The 14,767-nt window shown below is 39.1% G+C and overlaps 1 protein-coding gene across 4 annotated transcripts in view; it reads left to right on the top strand.

The window, feature by feature from the left end:
• The window catches only part of SORCS1 (sortilin related VPS10 domain containing receptor 1), a 523,960-nt gene that overhangs the window by 394,486 nt on the left and 114,707 nt on the right, over positions 1–14,767 (top strand). For all 4 annotated transcript variants that reach the window (XM_063101912.1, XM_063101913.1, XM_063101914.1 and 1 more), the window contains exons 7-8: positions 7,757–7,875; positions 9,984–10,073. In XM_063101912.1, coding sequence (XP_062957982.1) covers positions 7,757–7,875; positions 9,984–10,073 — 209 coding nt within the window. The remainder of the gene's footprint in view (positions 1–7,756; positions 7,876–9,983; positions 10,074–14,767) is intronic.

Here is a 14,767-nt window from a genome sequence, read left to right as displayed (position 1 = left end):
TCTTATAATGTGCAGACACATCTAAGTAAATATTGCATCCCCCCTAAAAAAATAAACTTGGAGAAGAAACCATATTTTCTCCCCCATGTACTAAATTGTTTTTATTTTTTCCTCCCTTCCCTCCCTCCTTTTTTCTTTCCTCTTTTTTTATTCATGCATTCCTTTCTGTTTGCTTTCCTGCTGTTTGTCCCTCTCTGTCTCTGTCTCTGTCTGTCTGACCACCCTCCTCCCCCAACTCTTTGTAAACTTAATTTGGAAAGTTATGTGAACAAATGTGCTTCTCAGTTTTTCATGGCTGAGTGTGACTTATGGATAAGTTTGTGTTTTGCTCAATTGAACTAGTTTCTTGTGTGGGTTTCTAGTGCGGCTTTCTCACAAAATACACGGCTAATGTTCCCCAAACATAGCTCACATTCTCTTGTACCTCTGTGCTCCTGCTCTGGGCTCCTTCTTTCTGGAATAATGACTAATCCTTGTCCTCATTACAAGAAGCTTTCCAGTCCTCTCTCAGCTCTTCCATGGGTGTTCCCATCCCTGTCGAAGGTAATTGTTCCCTCTGCAAAACAGAGAGAATAGTGTAACAGTCTGTATCCTCAAGAATACTATAGGCCATGGGGGGGATAACAAGCCGACAATTCTCTGTGATGTGAAGTGAAACAAATTCAGTTTCACATGCAGATTCACAGGCAAAGTTTCTGGCACAAAGTAGGACATCTGTGCAGAGGCATGAAAGTTGAATGTCTCTCACCTGTGGATCCATACACAGCACCTAGATGTCCTAGGACATACTCATCACACTACATTTTTATTGACTCATGCTTGTATTTCTCTTAACTACTATGCTTTTGTGATTTTTCTCATGTCCTCAATTCCTAGTTTCATGCTTGACAAAAATTTAATGATCCCAGAATTTTCCCTGTAGTAGTCATGACCTCCTGAATGCCCAAAGGCCAGAAATAAAAGACAATATTTGGTAGGTTACACTGGTCCCAAATCAAGTGATTCCACAGAAGAAGGCAATGCCAAGTCACAAGCTCATCATGCCAAAGGAGAACATTTGATGTAAGTTTATCATTTTCACAGAAATATCTTGTCCTTTTCATAGACTTTCAGGGGCCAACCTAGAGTCTCACTTTTGAAGCTCTCAATTTGAAGATCTCAATTCATGCCACAGAGGGCTCTGGAACCCTGATAGGAATAAAATGTATATTAACAGCAGCATGTTGACACATGTGTGTAAGTGTGTGTGTGATGGGTAAGGACATTTAATGGGATTGTTCTAAAAGAAATAACAGAGCAATAGAACAAAAGATAAAATTATATACAGATGCATGGGCTTTAAAAACTGTTCTGCTGTAAAGCTGAAAATTAATGGGAGATGACAGAGTTTTAAATTGCTTATGTCTGTCTACATAGTTTACAGCTTTGTTTATAATTAAACTTCTACAGTATTAGGGCATAGTAAAGTATTTGGTTCTAAGTAAATACTTGTTGAATGATTGAATGAATGGAGTCCCAGAGATCTGTGATGTATTTTTTGCTCTGTCATTTACTAGCACACGAACTTAGCAACTCTCATTCCTAAGCCTGAGTTTCTTCAGCTATAAAAATTACCTCTCTGGATATTTTTTGCAAAGTTTAAAAGAGAAAAAAACATGCTATGCACTTAGCACAGTTCCTTACCCAAAGCAGAGGTTGCTCTGGTTATTTTGGAGGTGAATGCCCCTGCTTCTGCTGCTGTTATCTATGGGGACATCTGAGGAAGGGAGAAGTCTGCCTGAGCCTCAGGAAAAATTCCACAGAAGAAGGCCAGGAAGTATTTGGACTGAGTGATAGAAAAGGGAAAGACAGTTCAAACCAGCACAACTCTCTGGATGAATGTAGGGTGTCAGCCAGGAACTAGAGTGCTGTTTAGAAATAACAGAAGCCCTCAAGACACAAACTTGCTAGCAACATCCCAGAGCTTTGTTTTGTTTTGGCAGGAGTGGGAAAGTAACAGGTTTCAGTGGATAGATTATGGTAAATGTCTGCTGGATGTTAAAGTAATAGTCTGATTTGTAATATCCTTTTCCTCATAAAACTCTAGTAACCCTCATTGTGTTAAGGAAGAGTCCGAAGCCTAGCTTGGTAAATGTCTTTCTCAGGGTAACACACCATGGTTGGAGGTGAAAGCAGGAGCACTTGCAAAACCATGTAGGTGTTGGCTGGCTGGCCCTGTGTGCTGGGCACGGAGAAGGCTTCTATATTCTCCACCTGGCCCTACTAGTTTTCCAGTTTTGCCCGCTGACCTCACACTGCCTACACAGAATATTGGTATTTGTTTTAATTATTATACAAGGAGGATATTTTTCATGGTGTTTTTAAAAAATATATTTAATAATAACTTTAACCCGGGCCAAATATTGAGCATAAAGAAAGATACTGCCTCAGGTAAAAATGTCCATAGTAATTTACAGGTGTTCACCTTGATGCACAGTAAGCAGTGCTGGTGATTAAAGAGAGAGAACTTAAATAACAACTACAGCTACTATTATTTGAGCACAGTCTAACCAGGCACTAGATTAAACATATTTCAGTTTTTAACTGTCACAACCGCCAGCAACATAGATATCATTTATTTCTATTTTGTGGATCAGATTTTAGAGAGATGGAGTGATTTGCTTAGGTTTACCACGCTAGCAGGCCTTGAGCCTGCATTTAAACCTCTGACTCTCTGCTCAAAGCCTAGCTTTTTAAAAGCAGCTTCTCTTCTCAAGATCAGCATAGGTTTGGGGTAGATGAGGATTTCATTATTCCAGGCAGCAGCTGTTTCAGAGAGTGAGAATGCTTGAAAAGAGCAGCTCAGTGTCCTAATTACCTATGGCAAGGAAAACATCTGTGCAGGAAAAGTAATGAAATTAATTCTAATGTCTAGGAGTTGCATACATTAATTGGCATTAATTAATGCCAAATTACAAGATACTTCCTATGGAATAGCATCATATACTCACCAGAATTGAATATGGAAAGAGTTCATCATACTTAATGCTATTACAGCAAGCCCCAAGGGGAATAAGAGTGATTGGTCCCTCATTATGAAGTACAGCCAATTTCTTTCTGTTTCCATTATGAGGAGAAAGGGAACAAACCAGGAACGCTTTATAATGGGCAGACAGCTCAAAATTGATCATTTCCCCTTCAGCTTGCAAATTTCACTTTGAGCTACTCTGTGTAAGAATTAGTTTGAAGACCTCTTCCAGGAGCTTTTTTTGTGTCACCTCGTTGTGCACTTTGTAATTCTCAGTCCCAAAATGGCTCATTGCCAAGCTCAACAGCAGTGTGCAGCACAGGGAGTGGAGGAAGATGGAACATGCAGAGATTTGAAATAGAGGCATTGATCTCCCAAGCCCACCATGACTCCCCCAACCCACTCACCCAGCTGGGAGGTGCAGGACCAGGAATTTGTCCACAGAGTGTCCGACTCTCTCTCGTTAGTGCCTCTCCACTATTGTTGACATCTCATATGTATCTTTTATTCATTTCTCTTGAGCAAACATACATATGTAGATATCTATATATGCAGCTTGCAAAAAGTCAGGTCCATAATGCACATATTTTGGTAACCTACTTTTTGAAAACTTTTATTTTGGAATAATTTTAGGTATACAGAAGTTACCAAGATAGTACAGAGAGCATGTATTCCATACCCAGCTTCCTCTAAAGTTAACATTTTATATATGACCATGGTACATTTTTCAAAACCCAAAATTAACATTGATAATATTATTAATTGTTTACCCACTTCTCTAATATAAAACATATTAAGCATTTCCTCATAGAAGCAGTATTTTAATAGCAAGCTACGCATGTTGCACAATTTATTTAGATATTTCTCTATTGTTAGCCATTTTGATTTCTCAATTGTTTAAAATTATAGACAGCACTCTGATGAATATCCAAGTAGCTAAATCTTTGCGTAGATCATTAGTCATATGCTAAGTTAGAATTCTCAGAAATGAATCTGAGATCAAAGGATATCACTTTTAAGTATCTTGATCCATATTGCCAAATTACCCCACAAAAAATATTAATTTAAAGGTGTTCTTATTTTGTATTTAGGTGTGTTCATTGATACTTAGATAGAAGCCAAAGTATACTTAACAAAAATTTGCTCCAAACTCATATTTATAGATAAGTTATAAATATGAAAAGTATATGTTAACATTTTGCATCTTATGTTTGTTCTTATTGCAAAACTCATTGGGTTTTTTAATGCAACATTGTGTAGTAGAAATAAACCAGAGTTGGAGTCAGGCTGACCAAGTTGAAACCCCATACTGCCATTTCTACAAATCACTTTCTCTTTGAGCTTTAATCTCTTTATCTGCAAAATCAGGTGATATACTTTGTTGTGTTGTGAAGATTAAATGCACCGAATAAATGTGAACATGCTTTAGAGAGCCTGGCACAGAGATGCTCAACAAATGTTAATCTCCATGTTCCTTTATTTTCTTCCTCAATCCCTCAGATTCATGATTTTTATGTAGATGAGTTATAAATATGAAAAGTGTATGTTAATTTTTTCCATCTTACATTTATTCAAGGACCTTTGAAGAGGAGGTTGAGGTCTTAAGAAAGCAACTGTTAGACACCATTACAAATAAAATAAGGATTGCATATCCATCAAGAAGTCCTCATTAGATGTCAGTCCTAGAAATTCTGATTGGAAATTGTATTCGTAATTTGAAGCCCAAGACTCCCTAATTAAGACTCAACTCTGTGCAACCACTATTTTATTCATGATCTCACATAACAGGAAGCACAGAGATTGGGCAGCTAGCCGTAGGTTCGATAGCTAGATGATGCAGATCTACAATCGGGAGCTCAATGGTGTCATCAGGGAACAGGTACTTTCCATCTATTTGTCATACTTATGTAAGCTTAACTGTAGGACTGGCTCCTCCAGATAACAAGGAGTCTAGAGCAGTTCCAGCCTTCGCATTGAGACACAGTGTTGTACAGAGGCAGAAAAGAGTCTTCAACTGTGCCTCCTGATACCTCCCTGAAGCCCCTTAAAAGATCGACCCCCCCCCCCAGTTTCTCCCCTACCAGTACTAGGTTTAAATACCATTTTCTAAACCAACTGACGACAAGAGGAATAAGAACACCTTGACTGGGCTTGGATCCAACAGGATTTATTCTTGCATATGGGAACTTCTGAGTTACATAGAGGAAGGATTAGCCAACAGACCCAGTATTGGCTTTTCCAGCAAAGAAGCAGAGAAGAAAAGGTGTTGGGCAGGTCCCCAACAGTACCTTATACAAAAATGTAACTGGAATATTCAAATTAGGTTTAACCAGTCTTTTTAAGAACCTACTATGTGCCCCAAACTAATCTCATCACTGTGAAAGGTAGCAAAAGAGAAAAGAGGAATATTATTATTCTTGATAATAACAACTGTCATTTGTACAAGTTTAAGTTTCAAAACATTTAGTGTATATATTGTTTTAATTAATTCTTACAGCCAGCCTATGTGATAGTCGATATTGATATCCCCACTTAATAGATTGAAGGAGGCAAGACTCAGGAAGACAAAGTGATTTTCTTTGAACGGTGCAGTCAGCAAATGACCCCATCAGAACTCAAACCCATGTTTCATAGGCACAAAATCTCCAGTGTTTCTATGACCCCAAGCTACCATTTGAAAACAGAAGTCAGTTTTAGAAGCTATAAAAGGATCTGCTGAAGTGCGACATTGTGAAGTAAAGATTGTGTGTTCTGCGTAGGGATGAGTCCCAGAAATTGTCTTTAAGGAAGATCTTGAGTTATGCCCTAAAATGGAACTACAGAAATGTCCAAAAAAAGAGATGGGGAAAGGTAAGTAGAGTGGCCTCCTTTAGTTTAACTTTGGAGGTGGTTTCACCAGGACTGGATGGATTCAAGTACTTGAGAACGATCCCCATTCCCACAGATGGCAGCCGGTGAAGGAATATGGTGAGGAAATCTCTTGCTGTTAGGGAGTCTGCAGAGCTTTGCATCAGCTACGTCAGTCATTGGGCAGACGGAGCAAACATACATGCTGCCCCCTAGTGGCACACTTTGCAGAACACGAAGAACCCAAGTTCCTTAAGTAAAGGTTGACCTGGAAAGTTCTGCCTTCCTAATATCCTTAGGAGAAGAGAATCCTTATATTCATCTTGACTTCTTATTGCCCACCCTCACTTCATGTAAATAATCATCTCCTGATAGTTCTTTTGGAAGAGTGGATTTCTGCCTAGGCTGATGTCTTAAAATCAAGCTCACCCACTCATTAAGCATCAAAAATGAGTAAAATTCCTTCTTTTTTTTCCACTCAAAAAGATATATTTTAATAAAGAGGAATGTTCCCATGCATTTATTTATTACGTACTATGTGCCAGGAATGGTTGTAAGACCCCTGGGGGTATAACAGTAAGAAAAAAAAAAAAAAAAAGAGGTAACTGTCTCCATACACATTACATTCTAATAGAGCAGGGCACAGAAATAAATATTGAACATGTAATTTTATATTGTGATAAATTCCATGGATGGAATTAGGATGGTGTGTGATATCGAGTTATCATGGAGAATCTTGAGAAGTAACAGGGAGCTAAAATCTAGAACCTTCTTTGGGAACAGCCTGAAGAGGAGCATTTTAGATAGAAGGAATATAAATGGAAAGTCTCTGAAGTGGTGAAAAGTTGGGCCACATTTCTGAACATAACATAGGCCTGATTAGAAGAATCACAGGAAAATAGAAGAGATTAGCCCTGGGATTGGTTTTGGGGAAGGAGGGAGTGGTGATCAGTGGAGGATTTGAACTTATTTTAAATGCAATGAGGCGAAAGGAGTTTTAAGTAAGGGAGTGACATAATCTGATTAGATAGAGCCAGAATAGCATGGTTGAAAAACAGACATAGCCTCCCTAATGCAATATGCTTTCAGCAATAGAGACTGATACTGTGTGTGTCGGTGTACAGTCTCAGGTGAGATCCAGGATCTCAGTTTACTCATCTGTAAAGCGGAAGCTAAGTTTTTATTCAGGAATCTCCTCTCTATTCTGTTTCACTTCTAATTAATAGTGGAAGAAAATCCTATATCTTCACATAGAATCTTATTATTAATAACAGTAGCACTTTTGTCACGAGGTGATTAATGATTACATGTATGTGTGTTTCCCTATTTGTCAATAAAAGGCCATGGTGTGGACATGAAGCCTACTAATGAGGAAAAAACAACTATGAAATCACAAGGTTATTGATAATTTTTGAAAATATTTTCATTTATGTTTGGGAGGGAAAAAATTATTAACAGGAATTTAATTATTTGAAGTTGATATGACAAGCAAACAGAAAGGACATTGTTGGGGGGGAGGGGGGGAGGGAGAAGGGAGGGAGGTTTTGGTGATGGGGAGCAATAATCAGCTACAATGTATATCGACAAAATAAAATTTAAAAAAATAATAAATAAATAAAAATAAAAATAAAAAAAAAAAACCAGGAATTTAGTACTCGAAGATGACAAGATTTGGTGAAGGCACCAGGAGATGGTGTAATTTATGTCGAGAGCAAGTGAGTAAAATAATCATCATCATCATCAACTAAATAATAATAATGGTAACAATAATGTATTTATTCAAAGATTGTGAGGCTTGTTTAAAGACTTGCAGAGAGCAAGGGAAATAGAAAATATCCACTGACTCTAAAGCTCTGTATGTGTATCCCCCCCTCCACCACCTGCCCCTATTTTTTCTTCCAGATTCGCAATACCTAACTTGCCGTATGCAAAACTGCACAGAGGCCAACAGAAATAAACCTTTTCCAGGCTACATTGACCCAGACTCTTTGATTGTCCAGGACGATTATGTGTTTGTTCAGGTATGAAAGGTCTGCTTCTTTTGATTATCTCAAAAACATTTATTTTTCTTGTTTCTGTGCCAATGGCATTTCCTTTTGCCTTCTTATACTGCACTAAAAGTAAAAAAAGAAGGAAGGGGAGGGAGAAAGGAAGGAGAAAAACAGCATTATCTTTTTAACGAAATGAACATCACTGAGTGTGGAAGCTTCTGTACTCACAGAATATGAATTATTTTCTTTGGGCTGTGTCTGGAAGACCTTATCCACACAGGGTCCTGAGGGCACTGCCTAGAGTGCTAGGATTGCCTCCAGAATGATGAAGGCTTCCATTCATCCCCTCACCTGCATTCCAAAGCAGCTCCCATCATCAAAGGAGCTGATGTGATTTGTTGATCTCCTCCTATCAGGGAACGGTCACGCAATCAGACCCCTTTCCAATATCTACCTTAAAAGTAGAGCAACTGGAGTGTGAAGGGCCAGCTTGTGGGTGGCTGGAGCTGGTGGGAGGCAGAGGCAAGGGGAGAGGAAGCAGCCTGCCTTGTCATGCACTGACTGGGATCAGGATAAAGAGACTTTAGATGAAATGTCTTCAGCCAGGTTCTTACCTCTGAAGAGAGTGGGCAATAGTTTGAGAAGCTGATGTGTCATGAGTGATTAGAAGTGACAGGGAGCAGGTCTCCTTTGCTTCTTTGCAGTATTGCAAGAAAATTTTAGACTTGCTTGGGCAATGCATTTAAAAATTCAGTTATTGCTTTCCTTGTTAAAAATGGCAAAGGTACAATTGCTAAGTAGTTTGTGTGTGTGTGTGTGTGTGTGTGTGTGTCTATATATAATATTGCTGCAATTGAGATGCATTCTGGACACTGTTATATTTATTTGGACAAGAAATTGTGATTTAGAGCATGCTTTGAGGAAGCAATTGTTTTAAATGCCCAATGTGAGCTTATGTACTTATTAAATGTTTCCCAAGTGCTTATACACACACCATTTTATTTTTCTTCAGGGAAATGAGTAATGAATACACTGATAATTTCAGTGCCAAATTATCAAGTGACATTCAAATGGTTACACATATGGGCTTTGTCTATAATTCATTTCTTTATCACTGCTGCTCCCAGGAACCTGTTCTGGTTTCTAGTAACAGTTTATAGTCCGCATGTGTGATTTACAAATAAGAATCATCTCTGCGTTTAGAATTTCATATACTTGTTACCCAAGCCACCACGAACATGATCCTGTGACCCCCCACGGGGACTAAGAGGTGACCTGGTCACATAATGGTGAAGGTGATAACTCTCTAGTCACCTTCCTAGGTGTCTGATGAACATTCACCCAAAGCATCTGTTGACATTCTGAGTTTGCAAACTCCAGCTGACATTCAAAGTCCAGGTATTTATATGGGTTAAGAGTGGCTACAAAAGAAAGAGAGATTGGCAGTGACACACTTGACACTGTGCCCTGCCTGGTGCTCCTGCTGAGGTGGAGACCACGCTCCTTCTCGCCTTCCCTCCCATCCACCAGAATTCACTGGGCTGTCTGTCCTGGACAACCATGGGGCAGGGAGCTCACAATTCTGGGAGACAGAGACCTCGAGTGAATTTGAACTACAACCCTGGCTTGGCTTTCTGTCTAACATGCCAGCACTTCTGTCTTTGGACCTGCCCATAGTCATCAACGTGACACCATCAAACTGGAATTCAGTGCCCAGAGATGTGAGTCTCCAGCTTGGCCACTGTGTGACCTGGTCCACTTCCTTCTGATAGGGCAGGAGGACCTATTTGTATGGCTGGAGACTTGGTGCCAGAGAACTGGGCTGCTGATGACCATGAGCCAATATACCCTAAGGCACATATCTTTTGAAAAAATAACTGAAAATGTTTCCTGGTTTCTGAGCCAAGTGCACAGTCGAAGGTTTGTATTTTTGTCCGGTGGGTTCAATGTGGGCTTCTGACTAACTCACGTACATGGTGTAAGTTGTTTCCAAACTGAAAGCCGGTTCTTCATACTCGTCCACAGCAGGCATTGATGCTGTGGTGCTGGCAGCTTCCCCCTTCCAGTCAGGTGCCTGTTCTTCTGTGACCTGTAGTGGTTATAGTAGCTCCTCTTACAACCTTGTCTTTATGATCCAGCTGACATCAGGAGGACGCCCACATTACTACGTGTCCTACCGGAGAAATGCATTTGCCCAGATGAAGCTTCCCAAATATGCTTTGCCCAAGGTATGGCTTTGAATTGCCTTCTTCATTTCACTATTTCTTCTGATTCACTTAGTCCTGCTTCCACCCCTTCCCAAGGGCTCTCTCAGTCTCTCATAATCATTTCTTTCTTTTCACTCGCATCTCTGTTTCTCAAGTTCACTTTGCCTTACCTTTTCTTTCTTTCTTTTTTTTTTTTTTTGCCCTCATTACACTTCTCTCTCTCTCTCTCTTTCTCTCCCTCCCTCCCTCTTTTTTTTTTTTTTTCTCTCCCTCTCCCCCTTTCTTCCTCTTCCTCTCTCTGGAATGCTTGCTGTAGGAGAATTTGAATAAATTAATTATTGATTTCCTTTTGCTTTTCAATAGTAAAGATTTTCAAGCAGTATGTATTGATTTTCTACCAAGACAGAAAATATTTTTTTGGATACATGGTATATCAGTGTAACAGGTGTAATCCATTTCTATCCCATTATATTGTTATCAATTGTTTATTGAGAGGTGATGCAGCCACATGGCTCCCACCTTTGCTTTCTCTCTCAATGGAACTTGTGAAACTGGTCGTCTTTAGAGTTCTGAGGCACAGCTGATTTTTTTAGACTTCCCCAAAGGCATATACCCTTTTGAAAACAGTGGCAAACAAAAGTTAAAGACCCTCTGCTACTGACGTCCCCGGGCTAACTTTCCAGAAACGCTGAAGACCTGTGTTAATATGGAGCGCCACCTAGTGGAGGTCAAACTAACTTGGAAGCTCAAAGGTGTGCATTAGCGATCTTGCTGCCACTGTGACTATTTTAACTGACCAGAGATTGTAAATGTTTTGTGCATTAATGTTAGAGCGAGAGAGATGAATGTGGCTATAAGAAGGGGACTCTGCAGGTTTAAACAGAGTTATAGCTCAACTTTGAAGCCTTTGGGTTGAACAAAGAACAGAAAGATTTTTTTTTTTTTTTTGGTAGAGTTTTTATGTGTCTCTCTTGTATTTTCAACCATGGCTTTATAGTATGCTATCTTGGACCAGCACCAGCTAGCTGACCAGGAAATTGTGTGACAGATATAGCACAAAGGCACAGGAGAGCCAATGGTAACAGATTGCTCTCCAGGCAAAATTCTCTTTTTTGGCCACCAATCTACCCCTAACCCTTACATAGTAAAAGGTGGGCGGTAAACCTTAGCCCATTAGAGGTAATAACACAAATCGAGTTGAACTATTAACTCCAGAGAACTATATGCATGTTAGTAGTTATTATTTTCAGCTGCTAAGAGATTAATGATTGTGGTAGTCTCCCAGAACTGTATGTCTCTGTATACAGTTAAATGTTCTTGCACTTGATATTGCTTAAGTTTTTTTTTTAATAAAACAAGAACTTACAGCATTGAAGTTATGCCTTAGATGAGAAATGGATAAAGTCAGCATGTAAAAGGAAAACTGAGTGTTAATAAAATCATCCTCGATCATCTCTTAAGAAAATCCATGAGGGAGATGAACATAGGACCATAGTAAATACAGCAGAGCTGTTTCCCTCTGCCTTGAGCACTCACATAAACAATTCTTTCTTTGATTGAAAAACAAATGAAGTAGTTGGCTTCCAAGATTTACACCTTTAAAAACAAGAATTATACTCAACGCAGTGAGATGCTCTTGTACAATTTCTAGGCATCTAGAAATTGAGACTGAGTTAGATTCGAGTCACTCATCTCACGCTCACTCTTGGGAACATACTCTCCGAGTCAAACGAGTCTTTGTCCAAACCACATGGAATTTGCAGCAGAACTGAAGCTAGACCTCAAGTCCCCTGACTCCCCAAGCGAGTGTGTTTTTATATTTTACTTTCCTTCCCTTGGAAATAAGTTAATGACTTCTATTATTGAAACAGAGCATCTCTCCCCCCACCCACAATTCAATATACTGTAAGAACCATCAAGAGTAAAAGCCCTGTCGAACCAAAGAGCCCCAGAAATGGTAGTTTAAAGTCAGAGAAACTTTTGTGGACCCATTGCTGGAGACTTGGGCAACAGATACTTCGCATTGCTTGTTTGTAGCCGGCACACAGATCACTGCTGACAGTTGTCCCCAGCGGCATCTAGCCAGTCTGGAAGGAAAAGTTTTTCCTTGAACCTTTATTGGCTGTCTGTCCCTCTTCCACTTCTCTCACCAATAAGCATGTTCCATCACTCAGCCTCATCTGAGGTCTGAGAGTAGAATGCAGTGATTAATTTAGCTTGTTCCCAGAAAAATAGGAGCTAGTGCAGCAAACGAATGCATTATTTGGTCCAGGTGGGTGTTTGTTATTTAAGGCAATGAGATATTTCATTGCAATCCCATCACACCATCAAAGAAGCCACAGCTTGGGCAGAGTGATCTGCGGCAAAGGTGTGTGTATTTTGTGGCTCTCTATCAGAGTCAGGGCAGCTGCGGCTGGAAATGAGCAAAGCCTCATCCCGTCCAAAGCGCTGAAGACAACCCAGCACTTTCATGCTCAAATGTTCTTTAATCATCTACTGCCACTGTATCAGCTCTTGAAAGACCAGAGTTACCCTGAGCTGTCTCAAAAAAAAAAAAAAAAAAAAAAAGATTTAATAATATAATGGTAAAGAATGATCAGGGCGGAGGAAGGAGAGGTTTCAATATTGCTGTCGCCATTAAGAGTGTGCAGTCCTCCAGACAGGCAGACGAAGTGACAGTCTTCCTTCCCTTAACTTGCTTGGAGCTCATTCTGAGCTCCACAAGTAAGATAAATGAGGCAATACATATAAAAGTGCTTTGAGCATTTTGGAGGACAGATACTCTATAAAAGCAAGGTAATATTATTAGTAGTATGGACCTAGTCATCTTCATGGTGCGAGATCGATGTGGACCAGGATGCAGGTGGTGCAAAGGCCGCTTGATTCATGGCAGGAGACCCAGATTCGGGACCTGGATCTGTCACTAACTTGCTTGGAAACCTTGGGATGGTTTATCAATTTCTCTTTTCTCGTTCTTTTAAAATAAGGAGCTTAGATTCACAACAGTATTTTCTCAAATATGTTACTGAAGATAAAACATCCTTAGTGATGCTTCATGAAATTTTGGTTCTGTCATCAAATAAGTTTAAGAAAAGAAATAAACTCCAGTCTATGTTCTTTGCCCAGAGAGTAACCGTAGCTTGCTGGTATGTTGAAGGTTCTAGAATGTCCTAGGAGCAAGAAAGTTCTTTAATTTAACGTTAATTAAAATGTTTTACCAAAGGACAATCCCCCTTTTTTAATCTGTTAAAACTCAACAATGCTGGCATCCTACAGAACCGACTTTTGAAAATGCTCTGATAGAAGATCTGTAAGATTCATAAAGAGCCAAAAAGGATTGTGTTGTGTAATGTTGAACGTATTATCCTGATTTGAGCATCACATAATGCACATATGTATCAATATCCAATGCTGTAACCCCACAGATATGTATAATCAATTATGTTTTGATAATAAATAAATAAAAATAAATTTAAAAAATTAAATTTATACCTCATCTTGGTTCGAAATTGTGTGACTCAGTGACAGTATTTTCTTTATAGATCCCTTTGGGAGAAAGACTACATTTTCCTGATAGAGATGGAGAATTTAGGCAAGAAGAAAAAAAAAAAGATGGCATTTAGATATGTCAAAGATTTCAATTAAAATATTTCAGACCAACATCATTTTTTAAATGTCTGTTTAATGTAATTAGATTATATGGAGAGAATGAGAGATCGGATCTCAGCCCATATCTAGAGATGGTTATTTTAATCTGTTACCATTACGTGACTAGTTCTCTAAGTGACCTAGATGAAATCACTAGATGCATATCTATTAACAGTTTCAAATTTACAAAATAAAGGTTTGCATAGGGTGAAATGGTATAGGAGATCTACTTTAGTCTCCAGCCTAGGATTATTTAATCAAATGTCTAGTTTGAGGACCTCAGAGGTTCACCAGTGCAGAAATTCACTCCAAAGGCACAGAGGTGAGAATTAGCAATGTGGAAGTCAGGTTAGTGTTGAAATATTTTAATGTCAATTCAGGGATTATATTGCAATCTGGCTGACAAGGAAGGAAACATGAATTTGTACTACTTGTTTGACAATTCTCAATGCCAGCGTAAGTGTTTTGGTCTTTGCCCTACAGGAAATGGGAAGCCATGGAAGGCTTGGTCCTCAGTGGATGAGTGGTCCTGAGGCTAATTTCCACAGCTGATTTTCTTCATTAGAAAGAAGCAAAAATGCCTGGATGAACCATCTTTTATTGAGTATATTAGTCAGGATTCTAACATTTGCAATAAACAGAAAGGACAGATCAACCTTACTTAATCATCAAAGGAGCTATAAGGGCTTGCTTACCTGAAAACAGTTAGAATGGATAAAGCATACACTAAGTGTCAGGAACTGTTATAAGGGCTTAACATTAATTTTATTCTCACAACTCAGAGGTGGGGGCAGCATACTATTTTTATCTTTATTTTGCAGGTAAAAATGGTACACAGAATTCCTTTCTCAGGGTCAAGTTGTAGAGCCAAGATATGAACTGAATTAGTGTTACTGCAAAGTCTGTTCTTTTAACCATGGTATGCATTGTCCTCTCTAACTGAAAATCCTGGAGGTGGGATAGACTTCTTAGGTGTCTTCATACAAGGACCCAAAGGATATCTTAGGATTGGGCTTATCTTTCTCCATCTTTTGACTCTGTTTCCATCATGATCTGCTTCATCTTCT

This window comes from Cynocephalus volans, chromosome 7 (assembly GCF_027409185.1).
Source record: "Cynocephalus volans isolate mCynVol1 chromosome 7, mCynVol1.pri, whole genome shotgun sequence".
Taxonomy (NCBI): domain Eukaryota; kingdom Metazoa; phylum Chordata; class Mammalia; order Dermoptera; family Cynocephalidae; genus Cynocephalus; species Cynocephalus volans.
This window is presented reverse-complemented; position numbering and strand designations above follow the sequence as displayed.